Source organism: Pocillopora verrucosa, chromosome 5 (assembly GCF_036669915.1).
Source record: "Pocillopora verrucosa isolate sample1 chromosome 5, ASM3666991v2, whole genome shotgun sequence".
Taxonomy (NCBI): Eukaryota; Metazoa; Cnidaria; class Anthozoa; order Scleractinia; family Pocilloporidae; genus Pocillopora; species Pocillopora verrucosa.
The window spans coordinates 26,589,788-26,607,160 of NC_089316.1; the positions used below are offsets into that span (position 1 = coordinate 26,589,788).

The following is a 17,373-nucleotide window of genomic DNA, read 5'->3' on the forward strand; positions in this document are numbered from 1 at the left end:
ACAAAGCAAAGCTTACATCATAAATTACTATTTAAAACTCAAGCATTTGAAAAAACTTTTGACTGGTCACCCAACCTTTAAAACGCTGATTCGCAGAGCATGCACATCTCATCAAATCTCACCTCAACTAACATTTAAGAAGGAAAGAAAAACTGGAGCGAATCTGTGTACAGTTGAGTGAATTTACATGAAGCTTATTTACAACGATTCCTACCCAGCCTGCTAGGGAGGAGAGAAGTTTCCACTTGCGGAATCTTCTGCGTTTTCAGTAAATGAGATCATTCTCCGAGAGTTAGCCGTAAGGCAGATGGTTTTTTTTATGTACTTGTTCTTTAAAAGTGAGATCACAGAGATCAAGTACCATAACACTTAATAATGAAGAGCAAAGCAAGCAAATCTATTTCTTATAATTTTTTTGGACTAGACAAGTTCGTTGGGGAAAATTCGATTGACGGGCAAAAAAGTAATTTTCCAATGTTTTTATCACGTTACGTTAAAAAACCTATCAGCCCCATACCTAATCAACTTCTAAATCCTCAGTACCATTTCATGCGTATGAATTATCCAGAACAGTGCTGGGGTGATCAAAAAAATCTTAAAAACCAAGGTACAGGAAGATTTTAAAAAATTGAAAAAAGACTTTGGTCGGCTATTTTTAACGTAATTGTAGCCATGGTTACAACTCATTGGATCATGTGATAATTAGACACTGGAGAGTGGTACCCAGACTGTCTTCTTCTGTTGCTCGTCCACCATCTCTTGAATCTGGGAACAAACGTTGCTAAGGTTGCTTCCATGTACGGTACCTAGAAAATCAACACAAAGGAAGTAAGATACATGCACCACGCGAAGAAAAATGAAAATACAGTATTGAAAAGAAATGCGTGTTTTTTTATCCACGCTCACAATGAACCCAATCGACTGTTACACGCGCTATCAAAACAGCCACACCTTGCCGCTTTTCAAAAATTATTTCAGGAAAGAAAGGAAATGCGCCTCACACTATACTTACCATTAAATAAGTGCTTCAATTCTCGTTCCATTTTACCAGAAGATTCGAATAGTTCCTTAGCGTGTCGAAGACTCATCTTTTCTCTAACGTACCGACCGTCTTTGTGATCTCTGTTTACAAAGAGAGAGACAAATGCTTGGATCAACTTCACAGCTTGCAATGTACACAATGGGATCACTGTTATTTTTCAGCCTCTTGAGGATTGAAAGATTTCATCTACAGAAGGGAGGGGAGGAAAGCGGGCTGGTGTCGATGAACGGAGGTTATCAAAAAGGGGAGGGTTGCATGGCCTTTTAGGAGGGCTACGTCTTTTTCAGATAGCACCAGGTATGGGGGGTGGAGGGGGGGGGGCCCTTAAAGTTTTTTCGGTAGAAATTTTGGAAGGGCATAGAAGAAAAAATACAAAAGGTGGAAAAACATTGTATCAGCCCACTTTTCTCTGATAAATGCCAGGTCTCTTCCAACGAAACGTCACGAAATTTGGGTTGCGTTTATGCGACGAAAAAGCGATAGTATCCTCGGTTAAAATAATCGCCTAGAGTGCATTTCTATTGATATTGTAAAATTTAGTGAAAACTTGCTCAGGAAGCACAGCTTACCTGATGTGTTTAGGTGATTTGAATTTAACGAACAAGATGATGGGATAGACTTGTAAGGCATGTAGCCGTTCTACCGCTGTCGGACTGACATCCAATAAACAATGCTGAGAAACATAAGGAAATAAGGTCAGGTTAATTACGAGTCAAGAGACATTCCTCGGCCAATCACTACCCTTAACAGACGTATTGGGGATCGTCACCCAACGACCCACGTTGTCTTCGTCGTCGTAAGACGTTGCGTGACATCACAAAAACGGCTAGGAGGGACAATAATGGGATGTCACGCAACGATCTGCGTTGTCCTCGTCGCCTATATCGTCTTTGTTGCGTGACATCTTAAAAACCGTCGCTTGGAAAATACGCGTCTCGTTTTTTAATGCATTTGGGTTGCCAAGCCGAGCACATGGTGAGACAAAGCGTGGAAAATCTCTCACGAAAATTGACCACCCCGAGATGATACATAGCGGTAAACTGGTTATTTAATTCTTACATTCTCATCATTCATCTGCGTTATCATCGTAAATGTCGAAAGGGGAAATTCGATTTTGATCAAAATATTGAAGATTCATCCTCAGAAAACGAGGGTGCAGCTAAGGGGGCATGTAATTACCACCCCTCCCTCCCTCCCTCCCTCTAATTTGAAAAATAGTCATGCTAATCCATGGCATCCCCGTGTGCTGCTTAATTTAAACAGGAAGGTGCTCTAAGACCTCAAATTCACGCCACCCATGGAAAAACCTGCCTACCCCTCCCCCCGTAAACTAAGCAGTTTGACTTTCTGTTACCTTGTCAGTGACTTGTTTGATGGAAGCCATTGTGGTACAGGACAGCTGGTGACCTTTCCAAGCGTAATCGACAAATGTGCCATCTGCAATTCCTTTTTCGACCTTCTCCTCTGGCAAGTTGACAATTTCTGAAATAAACAGTTACAAACACCGGTCAGAATGGCCCAGGCGCTTTTTGGTTGAGTGCCGTGAAACGCAAACCAGAGTTACTACAAAGCCAATCGGAGGGAAGGAAAATATCATTATAAGCCGATGGAAACTCAGAGTGAAGCGCGGGAAAACGCGTGCAACCGTGTCGTGGGCAGTTTTAACTTTGCATCTGATTGGTTAAGTGGTTAGCACGAGTTTTCTCAGTGGACCAATCACAGAGCCCTTTAAGACGAGATCAAGGGAATGTTTTCCACTTCAATACCAACTTCTATACCCTTTATGCGATTATGCCTTTCATTCTCATCAGCTTTTAACTTACTAATGATTAGAGCAAGTAAGAGAGAAATTAGAAAACGAATCAACAAGGAAAATAAACTGACCTGGTTTGCACTGGACGAACTTGTAGGGGACTTCTTCGCAGAGTTTCTCGTACAACGCATCCACTAACGGGCCGAACAAAATCACTGCTCTTGGGATATGACCTGAAATTCAAACGGAAAAAATGAAAAACGCGGCATTTTTTAAGTATTTAGGTAGTAATAGTGGTATACGCTCTCTAGAAGTGAAAACACATGTGATCAACTGAATCAAGAGCACCTAGTTTAGTAAGTTTAAATCTGAACTTTAATTTTGCTGCCTAGTTCCTCTTTTATGGTTGCGTGGCTTCGGCATTCACGTTTGACACTTCACATCGACTGATGTGTGTCATCTGTGCTTTTTAACTTGAGCTGGTTGTCCTGTGCTGCTGGTCATGTTGTTGGCTTTCGAGTAGCTGTCGCGCCCAAAAGCTTCATCGAAACACAACTCTAACATTACCCTTCAATACTCATACAGGATAGCAAAATGTTTGGTACTGCTAGTCTAAGTAATTCTACACTGGCTTGCACTTACTGTCTAGTTTTTCCACTGTCTGGTAAGAAGCTATACCAAGATCTGAAAGAAAAATTTGGAAAGAAAAAGTTACCTCCATTTCAAAAAGAGCATATGGCTTGCGTATCGTAAACCCAAAACCACAAGCAATCATTCAATCCCAGGGGCCAATCAGAACGAAGAGCATTATCATAAGGAGCCAATAAGAGCTCAATATGAAAACACGTGAACTACTTGAAGCGCGGGAAAACGCGGCTGAAAAACTCGCGTTTGCTTTTAGTGCTAAGTTTGATTGGTTTAGAGGGCGGCACGAGTATTCTGGGCCAATCACAGAGTAAAGTTAATCACCTCCAATAAAATGCTAAAAGTTGTAAGTGTAGCTCCCATTGCGTGCCTACATTTTGACGTCAACATCCGGGACATCGGCCATGTGCCTTGTCGAAAGAAAACTTGTCGTCGTATTTGTACTGATATATTTTGCTAACCAAAATTGTCGAGTTATTGTCAGTCTAAACTCGAAACAGTCGGTAAGTTCTCCGTTATTTCGTGTGTATTGTAATTTCACTCACTAAAGGTGTAATTTCTGTTCGTAGAAAATCTACCCTATTGCCTAACTGGATGTTTATTCGGCTTGGTTATTGGAACATTTATAGAATTTTCATTGGAATACCTGTACATAAATGGTTGAGTTTTCGCTTTCGAGTATCACGTTCATACCTGTACAACTGGTTGTAATGCTTGTAGCAGAGTCACTGCCCTCACGGGAATGATTGACAGACGAGCCATGAGTTCCTTTCTTACTTCGCCTAAAGAAACTTCTTCTTCCACTTAGTTTATACTCGTCTCCGTGAACTAGCGCCAAGCTCCTACGCAGCAGAATCTCCTGCTCGGCTCTGAATAAAAAAGTATAAAAGAAATAAATTTTGCGAAGCATATCACATTGTGGGAGAAGCGATGGCCCAGTGATTAGCGTGGTGGACACTAAATCAAGCAGTTTAAATTATTTTTCCTGTCTTTCAAACTCGTCACTATACAACACTAAAAACCAAGATTTAAACGGAATCATAACACGCACCACTTCGCGTGAGGAAGGTTAACGTGCTAAACATGAAATGTTACATGATATACATGGCGTGAAATGCAAAGCGCGCAAAAGAGCAGATAACGTAATACAGAGCGTGATTAACGCTTAACACGCGCGCACGTGCATTAACTTTCCAAAACACGCAGACCCTATTCCTGCTCAGCTATTCCCCGCTACGCGCGCATTTCATTCCGCTTTAGTTTCTATGCTGCTAACAATAAACCATAAATTTTTTCAGCTAATGCTTCACTTACTTCATCCGGCTCGGAACCATTCCAATCTCTCTTCTCTGTGCGTCTTCTTCATTAACAAGACAAGCTCTCCAACATCCCATGTGACCATTGTACATTGTGTCAGTAACGTAAAGAATATCTCCTTTCTTGAAGTTCAAATCGCCTTTGGTGTTTGTGGCACGGTCAAATAGAGCCCTAAAAAGACACGATCGAAAGAAGAACTCTTTTTACAGGCTGGCATACTCTTTGGCTCTCACGAGTTGTAAATTTAATAAATTTCATTTGACCTGCGGATTAGAATCAAGTAAAGCTACAGTCATTGCTGATCAGCTGTAATTTAACCAATTACAGAAAAGAGGCCTGTAGGATTTCAAGTGCTCTTAAATCTCCAAAAGCAATAATTTCAAAGCTCACCTGACGTAGAAAGAATCTCCTGGCTGATCTCGAAGGGAATTGAATTCTGAAAAAAAATTCAACATCAAAATAAAGTTAGAAAAACACCAGGCGTCGCTAATGGGGGTAGGTGGAACAATCACAAGAGCGAAGTAAAGAGAATTCTCACAAAGAACCAATAGGAATTCAGGAACTGTACGCGTCAACCACTTGAAGGGCGGGAAAACGCGGGTAACCAAGTCGAGTTCTGAATGGTTGAAAGTTGGCGTAAGTTTTCTTAACCAATCAGAGAGTAACGTAAAGCGAAACCATTGTAATCCCGGACTACTTTCCTACAACACCATAACACTGACTACTCACTCGCTGGGTTATATTGTGCCAGTATTTGAACAGTCTCAGATGGTTTACACAGCTCTAACATGGCTTGTTCTGCTGTTACCGAAGTTAAATCTACGCCATTGAACTGAAACAGAAACATCCAATTGAAAACACTCAGAAATAATCAATCGAAAAACCATCAACGAAAGATCACGCTTCACATACAAATAATGTTTCCTTTTACAGATTTCTGGGAAAGTTTTAATTTTATTGCGCTTGTTCTGCGAGACAGCGGTTGTTTAAAATGTTTAACTTTGAAATTTTGCGCGGAAAATTTTCGTGCGCCCGGCCAGAATTGATCCCCCTATCCCATGCCCAACGTTTGAATGCTGTGTTCTTTTGCGCAGCCGTTGATTCATCTTGACACGCAAAGCCGTTGCGTGACAGTCACGATTCTACGTTTTCACAAAAATGAACCGACCCTATGCTGCCTCGCCGTGGCTAGATTCTGTATTTTTTTCCCCAATAAGTTTTAATTTAAAAATGGCACCGTTTCCGTTTTTTCCTCAATTTGTTTTTCTTACACGTTGGATATTCAATAAATAATTCAGTCGCTTTTCTTACTTCCAAAATATGATCACCGACACTGAGTCCTGAAGAACTTATTGCCTCGTTGTCAGGTTGAATTTCCGACACAAAGATCCCCATTGCGTTGCCACCGGCAATGTTGAATCCAAGTGAGCTGGGACTCTTGGTGAAGAATACATAACGTAAGTCCCCAGGAGGTTCGTTGTCGATGATTGGCAGAATTCCTCCGTTCCTTCTGATTGGTGGAGTGTTACTGCTTCCTTCACGTGAATGTTTGTTTTTGTTGACGGGGGTGCTACAGGTAGTGCTCGCTTCTGACTGGCTGGATAATGATTCCGTAGTCTCTTTGAATTTCTCTGGGTTGAATTGCGCTAGAATGGTAACACTGTTTCCGGATTGTTTGAGAATCATGGCGGCTTGCTCATAAGTTGCACATCTCAGATTCACGCCGTTGTACTGCGAAAATAAACAGGAAATTTGATTATTATAAACACTTCTCTGAAGATGAATCCCTAGAGTTTGACAATTCCCGTAACTTGTGGCTACTGAGCTGTTAACTCTTCAACTCCCATGAATAACCAAGACAAAATTTCTCCTTACAATATCAATACAATATAAAGCAGATAAGAGATGAGAATAAAGAATTAGGGGATTATTGGTTGATACAATACAAAATTCTCCAACCCAACACCATAAGAATTGTACGGCAGACAGTAAGGAGAATTACTATTGAGATCTTTAAAGTGAAAGGGTTAAGGCGGTTCTAATATTTCCGTTTATGAGTAAACCCCTTTTGTGTGACTGTTCGAATGAAATAATTTGCTTTCTTCAACTGAGATGATAATGTAAACTAGGCACCGTTAAGAGCTTCTAGTCTGTCGTTTCGAGCGTTAGCCAAGCGAATGTTCCGTTCTGACGAAGGTTTTTACAATCGAAACGTCAGCTAAGAAACTCTTCATTCGGTGGCTAGTTTACATTATCAACTCAGTCGTTAAAACCACATCATGTTGTTATACTCCCCTACCGACGCAGCATCACAGTTTCTTTAGAAACTTACGCCTTTTATTAACATGAAAGCTCATGAGCAATTCTTAGAAGAGGTACTGTTTATTATGCTCTACAAAAAGGTTTACACTATGAATGGAACCCTAGTGTGTGATGATTCAAATCAAAGAAAGCAGTGCTTTCTTGTGATGCCCTTTAATACGCTCTGCTGGGTGGTTAGAATTTTGAAATCTCTGAATGAAATCTTGCGCGCTATTATTCAAGTAAAATATCCTGCAGAGTGTTTTCCCAAACTACAAACCTCCAGCAGTTGATCGCCATATTTGAGTCCTGCTCTGGCAGCGACACTTCCTTCATTTACTGAACAAACAAACACTCCTCCTTGACAGCCAGCCGCGATGGAAATCCCAAGCGTGTCCTTCTTTTCAATAAACACTCGTCGAGGCTCATAATCTCTGCAAAAAAAAAAAAACAAACAAAGCATTAAAATCAAATATTTATCAACCCTTTACACCTTTACATCTGAATTCTGCGAACATAATAGTTTTACTTTTCGCATATTTAGCGAGACAGTGGTTGTTTCCTATCTTTTCCGTTGAAATTTTGCGCGGGAAATTGGCGCACGGTCGGCCAAAATTGATCCACTTCCGTAAACCCGACGTTTGACCGCTGTAATTTAGTATTATCAGTTGAGTTGATAATGTGAATTGGCCACCATAAAGATTTTCAAAGCTGACGTTTCGAGCGTTACCCCTTCGTCAGAGCGAATAATGAAGGGCTAACGCTCGAAACGTCAGTTTTGAAACTCTTTACGGTGGCCAATTTACGTTATCAACTCAGGTGAGAATACTAACTTCCCTGCTAAACACTTCCAGCAGCACCACAGTTTCTATAGAAACTTATCCCCTTCATTCGTTTGATCGCTGTGTTACACGTACTTATCAGTTAAAGAGTGACTTCTTCAAATCACATCGAATCCTCTTCCCTAGTTAAAAAAAATGCATTGCAGCTAATAAAGAGAATTGTCTGTCAAAAATAGAATGCTTACATGTTTAACGGATCTTCTTCCTTGGAGGCCAACTGCCCACTGAAGTCAAAAGCCAATGCAGGGCTTTCCTCGGTTCCTGGCACAATTGGAGTTGAAGGAATGACTACAGGGGTGGTATGTCCTGAGGAAATCGAGTGTGTTGAACTCACTGAGCTGCTGCCGTTACTGTATCCAGGCGTCCTCTGTGACCTTGAAGTTGGTAAACTAATCCTGTAAACTTTGCTCTCAGCGTTTGAAGGCGGTTCAAAGTCATACAGAGACAGATGCCGCGTTTTGCGTTCATCACCCTCGGTACTGTGAGAAGAACCCTGTCGGCTGTGTCTGCCGCGCGGAGCTGAGTGTACATGCGTCTGTTGTTTACTGTGTCTCTGTTTACTTCGGCAGTTTACTGGCAAGCACTGTTGACTTACCGCTGGGACACCGCCGTAACTTGGTACTGAGTGACTCTTGGCTGTGTAATACGGGACACTGGTGGAGCGAAGCACTGCCACTGTCACAGGAGGCCCAGAAATGCTTGACTTGGGTGGAGTTAACGCCAGAGGGTCTTCATGACTGGAATAACGTCCAAAACTAGATGACACAGGGCTACCAGCCACCTGGTAGTTTCTCACAGAGGGTGCAGACTGGGGACGAGATCCGTTGCGGAAGTAAGAATCTTTCTTTTTACGAGGAATAACGTGGGACTTTGATGGGTAATGAACTGGTGGTGGAGACATGGCGTTAATGTTGTCTTCTTGTGAGCTATTATTCAAGTCTCCTTGCGGGGGTGATGTGATGGCTGACATATAAGAGCAACTTCTCATAGGAGGCACTGGTCTCTCTTTTTGGAATGGCATTGATAGACCAGGTGACTTTGTCAGGGGACTGGGGAACATCTGTGATGTCCTAGACCTGATTTTCTGAAATGTTCTTGGTCGCGATGTTGAGCCCGCAGTGGTTGTCACAAGATGGGGTGCGCTTCCTTCCTCTGTTGAAAAATCACTGGAATCTGTTTGTTTTTCGCCAATAACCTCACAAAGAGGTGTAGATGACAATGAATGAATGGCTGGTTCAGAAATTGATTCTGGAGTTGATGATATTTGGTCATCAGGCAAAGGAGAACTTTTCCCGGAATAATAAGCAGAGGATGACCCCTGCTGTGACATTTGAAATTCATTCAAGCTGCCAGAATTTGTTATCCTTTCCCTGGTAAGTTCTGCCTCACGGCAGATGTTATTTTCTCTGTTGATCTTTTCGTTGACTTCGTTCAGCAGAGACTGAAGCACTTGTGGTCGAGATGAAGTTGACGACAGTTTCTGCAGAGTAAGGCTCACTAAACTCATTGAAAGTAGTTGCTCTACCTCCGGCTGAGTCAGATTTTCAATAGATTTTCCATTTATCTAAAACAAGAAGGAAATGAGCATTCATAAGTGTCTTAACCCTTTGCTGCTTTCCCTGTTTTGTTTCCCTCCCCCACCTCCCGCCCTGCTGTTTCCCTACCCCCCCTTTCACTTTTAGGTACGCACATGTGTATACACTAATGTGTCTGAGGTGAAGTGTGGCTAGGTTGCCATGGTGACCTCCTTACTGCTGAGAAGAATCCTGCCCTCCTCCGTCACTAACTTTACCATGTTAACCCCCCTCTTCTATTGATGAAACGTCATTCAAAACGATTCTTACGGTAATAATCTTATCTCCAACTGCAATGGCTTCCTCCTCTGCAGCAACACTGCCGGGTATAATTGAACTGATATGATTTGTGCTGTCAACTCTGATCCCCAGCTCTGGAAAGTAACGCAAAACAAATAGTCACAAACATGCCTGCTGGGTTTCTTATACAAAGTCTTCACATGAGAATTCATTTCATAGTGAACAAACAAGAGCTTATTCCAGTTTCCCAGCTATTAGCTGTCCAGGGGTACGAGCATCAGTACTGTTACTGAAGGGAACATTAGTTATTCAGGTTATTACTAGTATTGTCATTATCATTATTATTAGCAGTTGCAGAATTATACCTTTATTGTTTGTCAGCATGAGACTAACTGGATGAAGCACTGCCCTGGATCCTGAACACCTTTTCCTCTTGACAGTCTGCAACAAGAAATACAACGAGATTATTCTGTAATGAAATAACAGAGAAAACTGTCTTTCTTATTCTATTATTGATTGCCTCTGGCAACATATGAAACTACCAACGGCCTAGTTCACCAAAGAGTCTTTGCAGCTTGATGGTAGAGCATCTGAATGCCAAAATGCAAAATCACTATGGGGCCTCTTTCTTTGGCCCACACTTGGGACAAGATGGAAAACACCTTAATTCATAATTTAAGAAATTATTTAACCCTTTTACTTCCAAAAGTGATGGACTTGTAACTTCTCCCTTTAATATCCCTACATCACAAAGCAAACAGGTTATGAGAAAACTCAAACTAATCAGGAAGTTGGAAGTTGTCATCTTGATCTAACACAAATTCTTGTGAATAATTTACAAGGGGATATGTAGCAGCTCGAGGGGAGAACTAACCACTGGATCTTGGGAGTTCATTTATAGCATGGATGTATTAAAAAAAAAAAACACAACTCTTACTGCTAAAATCATTTAAAGTATAAAGCAAAGAGTAAGACAAATCAGTGAAGAGAATGACTTCATGAAGTCATTATCACTAACACATTAACACATCATCAACACTGACCATATTGACAACCTCTCCTCGACTGATTGCTTGAACAGCAGTGCGGTACTCAACATTTGTCAAGTCAATATTATTCACCTTCAGTACACAGTCGTTCACCCTGAAAACCAATGATTAAAATCAAAATCCAAACTTCCCCAACATGAATAGTTATCAGCCAGCATATTTAAGCACAGAGTACAAGTCTTTTCCAAGTGAACCCTGCTTTTAACACAGTTGTTATCAGGTTTTCCAGACAAGTAAGCTTGTTTTTCAGACAAGTAAAATTAACGCTGCACATCCAAAGGGATGGGAGAGTTAAAAGGAAAATTTCTAGCCCTGTCATTTAGACCTTAGCCCATAACCACCAAGTGGCAAAAATTCCTATAGTATGTTACATCACTTCCAAACAGAGATGATCAAATGATGACTTTTTCTGGAAATTTAGTCACCAAAATGTTTCCTTCTCACAATGGTGACCTAAATGCTCTTATCTAAGAGCACTGATAGCCACAGATAATTTTCTTACTGACCTTAACTTTCCGTCTGCTATGCTCCCTTTGGCAACATTTGTTATAACAATGGAGCTGTCATTAGGAATGGCAGGAGTGTCTCTTCCACCAGCAATGGCAATGCCAAGATCATCGTCAAGATTCATCTGGAGCAAAAAAAAATGTGAATTAACTTTGGAGCAAAGACAAATTTGGCCCTTCCAGGCAATAGAAGACCTTCCCTTAAAGCAGGACTGTCAATAAGAGCAGGTAGCTACCCAAAACCACGGTGATCCACATGTAACTTCTCTTTATAGCATTCATACATTGTCCAGCAAACAGGTAGTGAGAATATTCAAACTTGAGTGACCAAGGTAGAATTTCTCCTAACAACTTTAAACAATGTCAAGCAGAAAAGTGATGAGAATAAACAAAACTCATCACATATGGGATTATTTGTTGATCCAATTCCAAATTCTCCGCACTCACATCATAAAAATTGTGTAGCACACAGTAAAGAGAATTAGTAATGACATCTTGGGAGTGAAATGGTTAAAAATAACAAAAATAACATCATAATTATCATTAACTCACCCTTTCTAAGACAACTGATTCTGTTTCCCATTCCTGCAAATAAATTAATAAAAATGTATCAGTGTCACCAATAACAACTATTTACCAGTATATCAACTTTTAACCCTTAACACTCTAACATCTGTATGCAAATTCTCCATACAAAGCTCTATAGATTTCCTAAGGTGCTGACAAGGAGAGTTTGTTTAACAATCAAGAGCTTCTTCATTTGGTGATCATTTTCTTACACTTACACTTCGAGATTCAGGGAAGAGATTGCAAGGAGAATTTGAATGTTAACTAAAGCAATTAAGCTTCCTTTGGACTTAACCAACCTGAAAAATTTCACTGAGAATTAATTTATACAATAACACGGCTGCCTACTATTTGGTGCTCGCCTTTTACTTTCAAACTTAATTACAGCCTTTTCTGAATCCCTTCACCCTTTGAGGTGATAAGCATCTACTTTCTCCTCACAGTATCACCCCTGAATCAACTATTAAGGTCATGAGAATTAAGGAAATAATCACAAACTCAAGTGGCTCTTGATTGTTAGACAAATTCTCCTTGTAAGCACCACTGGAAATGTATAGAGAACAGTATGGAGAATTTGCATTCTGATTTTAGGGTGTACATGGTCAAAAAATGAGGAATAATAGCTTACTGTTGAGTCGGAGTCAATTGCAGAATCCCTACTAGAAACAAGCTCTTGTGAGAGGTTTTCTCGATTCAGTTGCACCTCAATGTGGCTTCGAAGTTCCAAAAGTTCTGCAACAACTTCACCATGCTTTCTCTTCATGGCATCAGATTCATGAAGAAGTTCGGCCAAGTCACTGACAGCCCGATCTCTTTCGTGTTGCATCTTGGTGAATCTTATTTTCAAAGAATCCCTGTCTTGTATGACTTTGTCTTTTTCAGACATGGCCCAGTCTCTTCTTGCTTTCACAACTTCTACGTCATGCAAAGCATTTGTCAATTCGTTTGAAAGCACTTCAAACTGTTTTTTCAGTGCATCCATCTCTTTATTTTCTCCTTTAAGAACCAGCTGATGTTTCTGTCGAATTTCAAAACACTCTTTCAGAATCTTGTCCCTGTGAATTATTGCTTCACTACGTTCTCTTCTTGCCACATTCCTCTCCTGTTTTAACATTTCATACTCTTCATGGACTTTCTCCAGTTCTTTATCAACACTATCCTTTTCCAAAAAAGCCTGGCTCAGACTTTCTTTCAGAGTAAAAACCTCTTTCGACCCCTGTTCACGTTCCTCCATTAAGAGAGACAGCTCCCCCTGCGTGTCATGAAGACAATTTTGTAGTTTTGAGTAATCTTTTTGAAGGCTTTCATTAGTTTTCTGCAGATTAGTGAGTTCGTCATGAAGTTTTTCAATTTCCTGGTGAACTGTGTCACGCTCACTCATCACCAGTTGATATTCATTCAACGCAGCATTTCTCTCTTCAGTTAACTTTGCAATATCTTTGGCAGTTTTCATTTGAATTGTCATGACCTGCTCGCGTTCACGTTCTCTCCCTTGTTGAACCTGATATGAAGTCTTCAAAGCAGCTTCACGATCCTTAACAGCTTTGTCGTACTTGTTGATGGCTGCTTCAACTTGTTGTTTCAGTCCATTACGTTCCACAATCAGCGAGTCCTGCTCATGAAGCAAATCTTCATACCGAATTTTAAGGGTGGAGTAGTCTGTCTCCAAATTCTGATAACTTTTGTACATGTGATTGTATTTTGATCGCAAGTCTTGGTGAGAATCTTGAAGATTTTCAAACTCTTTTTTGTGTGACTCATATTTATCAAAAGATGTGTTTCCAGAATGAAATTCCTCGTATTTCTGATTGTTCCTGATTTCACCATGTTCAATTTTTTCTCTTTCCCTAAGTAATACAATTTCCTCATACTCCTGTTTCAACTTCTCTCGCTCAAGGTCTGACTCTTCAAATTTTCTCTGTAAACTTTGAAATAACATTTTGTATTTTCTGCCACTTTCACACTGTTGACAAACAGCGTCATATTTATCTGTCATTTCCGAATGCTGATACCGTAACATCTCTAGTTCTTTTAAGCACTCTACGTACTGTTTTTTGAGCTTTATAAACTCCTCCTCCCTCTCACTGCCTTGGGAATTTCCAATAGGGACATTAGAGTTATTGTCAATATGCAATCTTTCTCCAATTTTCAGGTCATTTAACTTCCTGTAGGCATCCCTTTCTGCTTCAGATTCATGCAGTTGTGCGGTGACTTTTTCCAAGTCCCGTTTCACAGTTTTAAGCTCATTTTTCAACCCATGGAGCCGATCTTTGCAAAGGTCATGGCCTGTCATACTAGTGCTACGACCCACATTTGCGCGTCGAGATGATCCAGGGCCTGCCACAGATGGTAATTTAAAAATAGGATTTTATGTTATGTAATTATGATATGTGGGCAGACATTACACTCTCAAATCTGACAAAATATTTCTGAAGAGCTGATTTCAACCAAGCGTTTCCTCAAGTAAATCAACAATGATTTGGTTACATAAAGAAATGAACTGTAAACACAACCAACAAGGAACCCACTTGATGGTTAAAATAACAGCAAAACAAGTTTAGCACTGAAGTTTACAAAGAAAATCAGGTTTCACCAGTTGGCTGACAGGAAAAACAACACCACATAACTATAGCATTCATTCTGCTGCCCAACGTCAATCACACGGATTTATCAGCCAATATAACTGTTCACTTTAAAGCTGTGAATTATTAGAGAAAATCTGCTCATTTGCACCTCAAGTCCCCACAGATGAGTTGCCAAAACACAGAAAAGCAAATATCACTTTCTGGAACTTTGCAATTGTAAACAAAACCCTGATTATTTTTCATTCTGATTGATTGTTTTTAGGTAAGTCGCCCCTGGGAACAGGGCCAACACAATCATATTTGTTCTTTGTGTGCGCGAGATCGAATTTATACCGCAGGGCACAGGGGTTAAATACAAGGAAACATTATTACACGGCTTCGATTGCGATACAATTCACAATTAATTGTAAATGAATGTGAACTTTCTACAGCAAAAAACTTACATTGCATGTGCCGCGGTGGATCACTATCACCATCTGTAGTTTTTCCTTGATCAGTTCGAATGTGCGACGAAGCTGAAAGATAACACAAATTAAACAATTATGTATTTATCTTCCCTGCGATCGCAACTTTTTGAAGTCTAAGCCACCATAAGAGTGGTATGATCGCTTCCAATACTTCCTTTGCCCTAAACAACTCTTGGAAAAATTTCTGAAAACGTAGGCTTATATCCTCAAAAAGTGGCTTCGGGCGTGAGCACAAAAAAGATTTGAACTTGTGGTTTCAAGGTCTGTTTGTCTAGTGACAAACAACTTACAAGTCGTCAAAGTGTTTTCCTCTTTTTCGGCAGAGCTGTTACATAACTAAACGAAGCTTAAATTCATTTTCGGACGTGCAGAAATGTAACGAAATTCAGCCTTAGTATAAATAAGTGATTCCCCGAAATCGACTTGCGTCGTAAAAATATATTTTGCGTGCAAACATCATCGGGCTTCGCTTTCAGGCATCACGCTACTCCATATTTCCGCCGAAGCATACATAATTTTTTTTTTCGCAAAATCGCTGTCATTAGTGTCAAAAAATTTTGCAAGAAACTAAACGCGAGATCATCATGAACTAAAGGCATAATAACTACCCCTTGATAAGCTTAACCTTGACCATAAATATCCACATTAAAAAAAAATCTTAACAGTTACTTCCACGTTTAATACAGTATCGTCAAGATAATTTGCGAGCAACAGAAATCGCTTCAAGAAGAAGTGCTTTAGCAAGGACGTGTAGCTAAGAAACCATAATTCTTCAATATCCTCGTAGACTAATGTGAAAGACTGATTTGACTTGTTTACTTTAGGTCAGGCGCCTTAACTTACTCACCAATTGAAGTTGGAGGGTCCACTGCCAAAAACATACAATTCAACATGTACGGGTATGTCGTTTCCAGAACAACACAGAACTTCTTAAACTTCTCATAGTCTTTTCTCTGAATGACATCCAAAAGTCGGTCCACTCTTTGAGTAGGATGCTCGCTTTGAATCGCTTGAGCCTCGTCTGAAGTCACAACATTGCTGACAACTAAAGGCGAAAATAACCTCTCTACTGTAACTGCGCGGCGAAATTTGTCGCGATTTCGTTCGATTACTTTTTTGTAGCCTTCTTCCATGGCTTAAGTAGTAAATTCAAGAGAAAGCATCATAAACAACGCGTGTAGAAAGGCAGAATTTTTAAGTGTTTGCAAAATGCAGTCTCATCCGCCATGTTAGACGAGACTCTAATCTTTGTTGATCTGCATCCTCCAAATATGGAACGAAAAGGGACGCCGCGCACGTGATGTATTGGAACAATCACTATTGTCTGTCCCTAAGTGCAGCTGTTATTTATCTGAACTTTGTTATGAAACTTCTGGCAGTGTTAGGAAACTTCGGCTGACGTAGGATGTAAAAAAAGCTTTAATTGTGCAGAATGAGGCCCGATTGGTAACCAGTCATCCTGATAATGGAAGACCTGAACTCACCGGAAACAACAATCAATAATAGTAATGGGTCACCAATCAACCTACCGGAAGTTGAGACTGTAATTTCACTTCCGCTCGGCAGATTTCCTGTAACGTGACTCATGTAACTGCCGTGAGAGGACTGAGGAGAAGGCAAACTAGAAGGTGCAATCAACGTAAAATAGCACTTAAACATGTCAATGTTGTATACGATGATTCGGGAATGTTTATCCAGCAAAAGATGTCAAAGGGGTATCGTTTCCCTTCAGATGCCCTAAGTTCTTCGCTTGAGTAGAAGATCAGACGAACGAAAAGCGGTGGGGTGGGGTGGGGCGTGGTGGGGTGCGGTGCGGTTTTTGAAAGAAATGGTTAGGCGACACATCGAACCGCAAGGAGAACGATTCTGCCAAAGGAATTTTCATCTGGAAAATCCCCTCCTCGGTGTTAATAATAAAACTGTTGCTTCCAGCCTAATTTTAGCCTCATCGCTCAGCAGTGGCAATTCTGAGGGTTTCCTGTCCGACTCATTTTGTGCTTATCAGGTTGAAAACCGCACGGAAGTTGTCCCGACACCAGAGTCTCTTGTCGCAGTTAAAACAGTTTTGTACAATTGTAGATTTGTTATTTGTTTGGATGAAATTTTGGTCTGTACATGACCTTGCTGAATTTAAATTTAGCCTGCACGAATCCAGACGCTTCCAGGCTGTGCATTTATTTTCGTAGAAAAGCGGACCTTGTACCAAAACACTGTTATTCAACCGGGAATTGTGTGTTTCGTGTAAAAACCGACCAGTGTTTCGTGAAAAGACCGACCTGGCACGCAGTTTTCCCCTTTTCAAGTGCATTATGGCAACGTTTGTGATCGAAATGATGCCCTTAGTGCGCATTGCCCAAAACGATTGGAAGAATTTTTAAATAGTAGGTGTTTTTTGTCGTAGAAGGGAATGGTGTGACAGCCCTGTAGCACGTTTCCAAGCTCGAACTTTAAAACGTTTCCTTCTTTGTGGAGTATTTATTGTCAA

The 17,373-nt window shown here is 40.6% G+C and overlaps 1 protein-coding gene across 1 annotated transcript; it reads right to left on the minus strand.

Moving 5' to 3' along the window:
* Positions 1-3: 3 nt before the first annotated feature.
* On the minus strand, positions 4-16,142 carry LOC131772750 (disks large homolog 5). The gene is made up of 21 exons (XM_059088699.2): positions 15,736-16,142; positions 14,865-14,936; positions 12,465-14,173; positions 11,822-11,854; positions 11,270-11,394; positions 10,758-10,857; positions 10,080-10,155; positions 9,745-9,848; positions 8,086-9,464; positions 7,339-7,492; positions 6,069-6,488; positions 5,487-5,589; positions 5,148-5,193; positions 4,755-4,928; positions 4,134-4,309; positions 3,438-3,479; positions 2,927-3,028; positions 2,397-2,524; positions 1,612-1,715; positions 1,013-1,122; positions 4-806 (listed from the first exon to the last, which is right to left on the minus strand). The coding sequence occupies exons 1-21, from the start codon at positions 16,019-16,021 to the stop codon at positions 703-705; spliced, it is 5,547 nt and encodes a 1,848-aa protein (XP_058944682.2). The 5' UTR covers positions 16,022-16,142; the 3' UTR covers positions 4-702.
* Positions 16,143-17,373: the final 1,231 nt, after the last annotated feature.

Coding starts and splice junctions, on each gene's coding strand:
- LOC131772750 (XM_059088699.2), bottom strand. CDS start 16,021: ATGGAAGAAGGCTACAAAAAAGTAATCGAACGAAATCGCGACAAATTT. Junction 1,123..1,611: donor AAATCACCTAAACACATCAG/GTAAGCTGTGCT, acceptor CTTTGTAAACAG/AGATCACAAAGACGGTCGGT. Junction 807..1,012: donor ATTGAAGCACTTATTTAATG/GTAAGTATAGTG, acceptor TTGATTTTCTAG/GTACCGTACATGGAAGCAAC.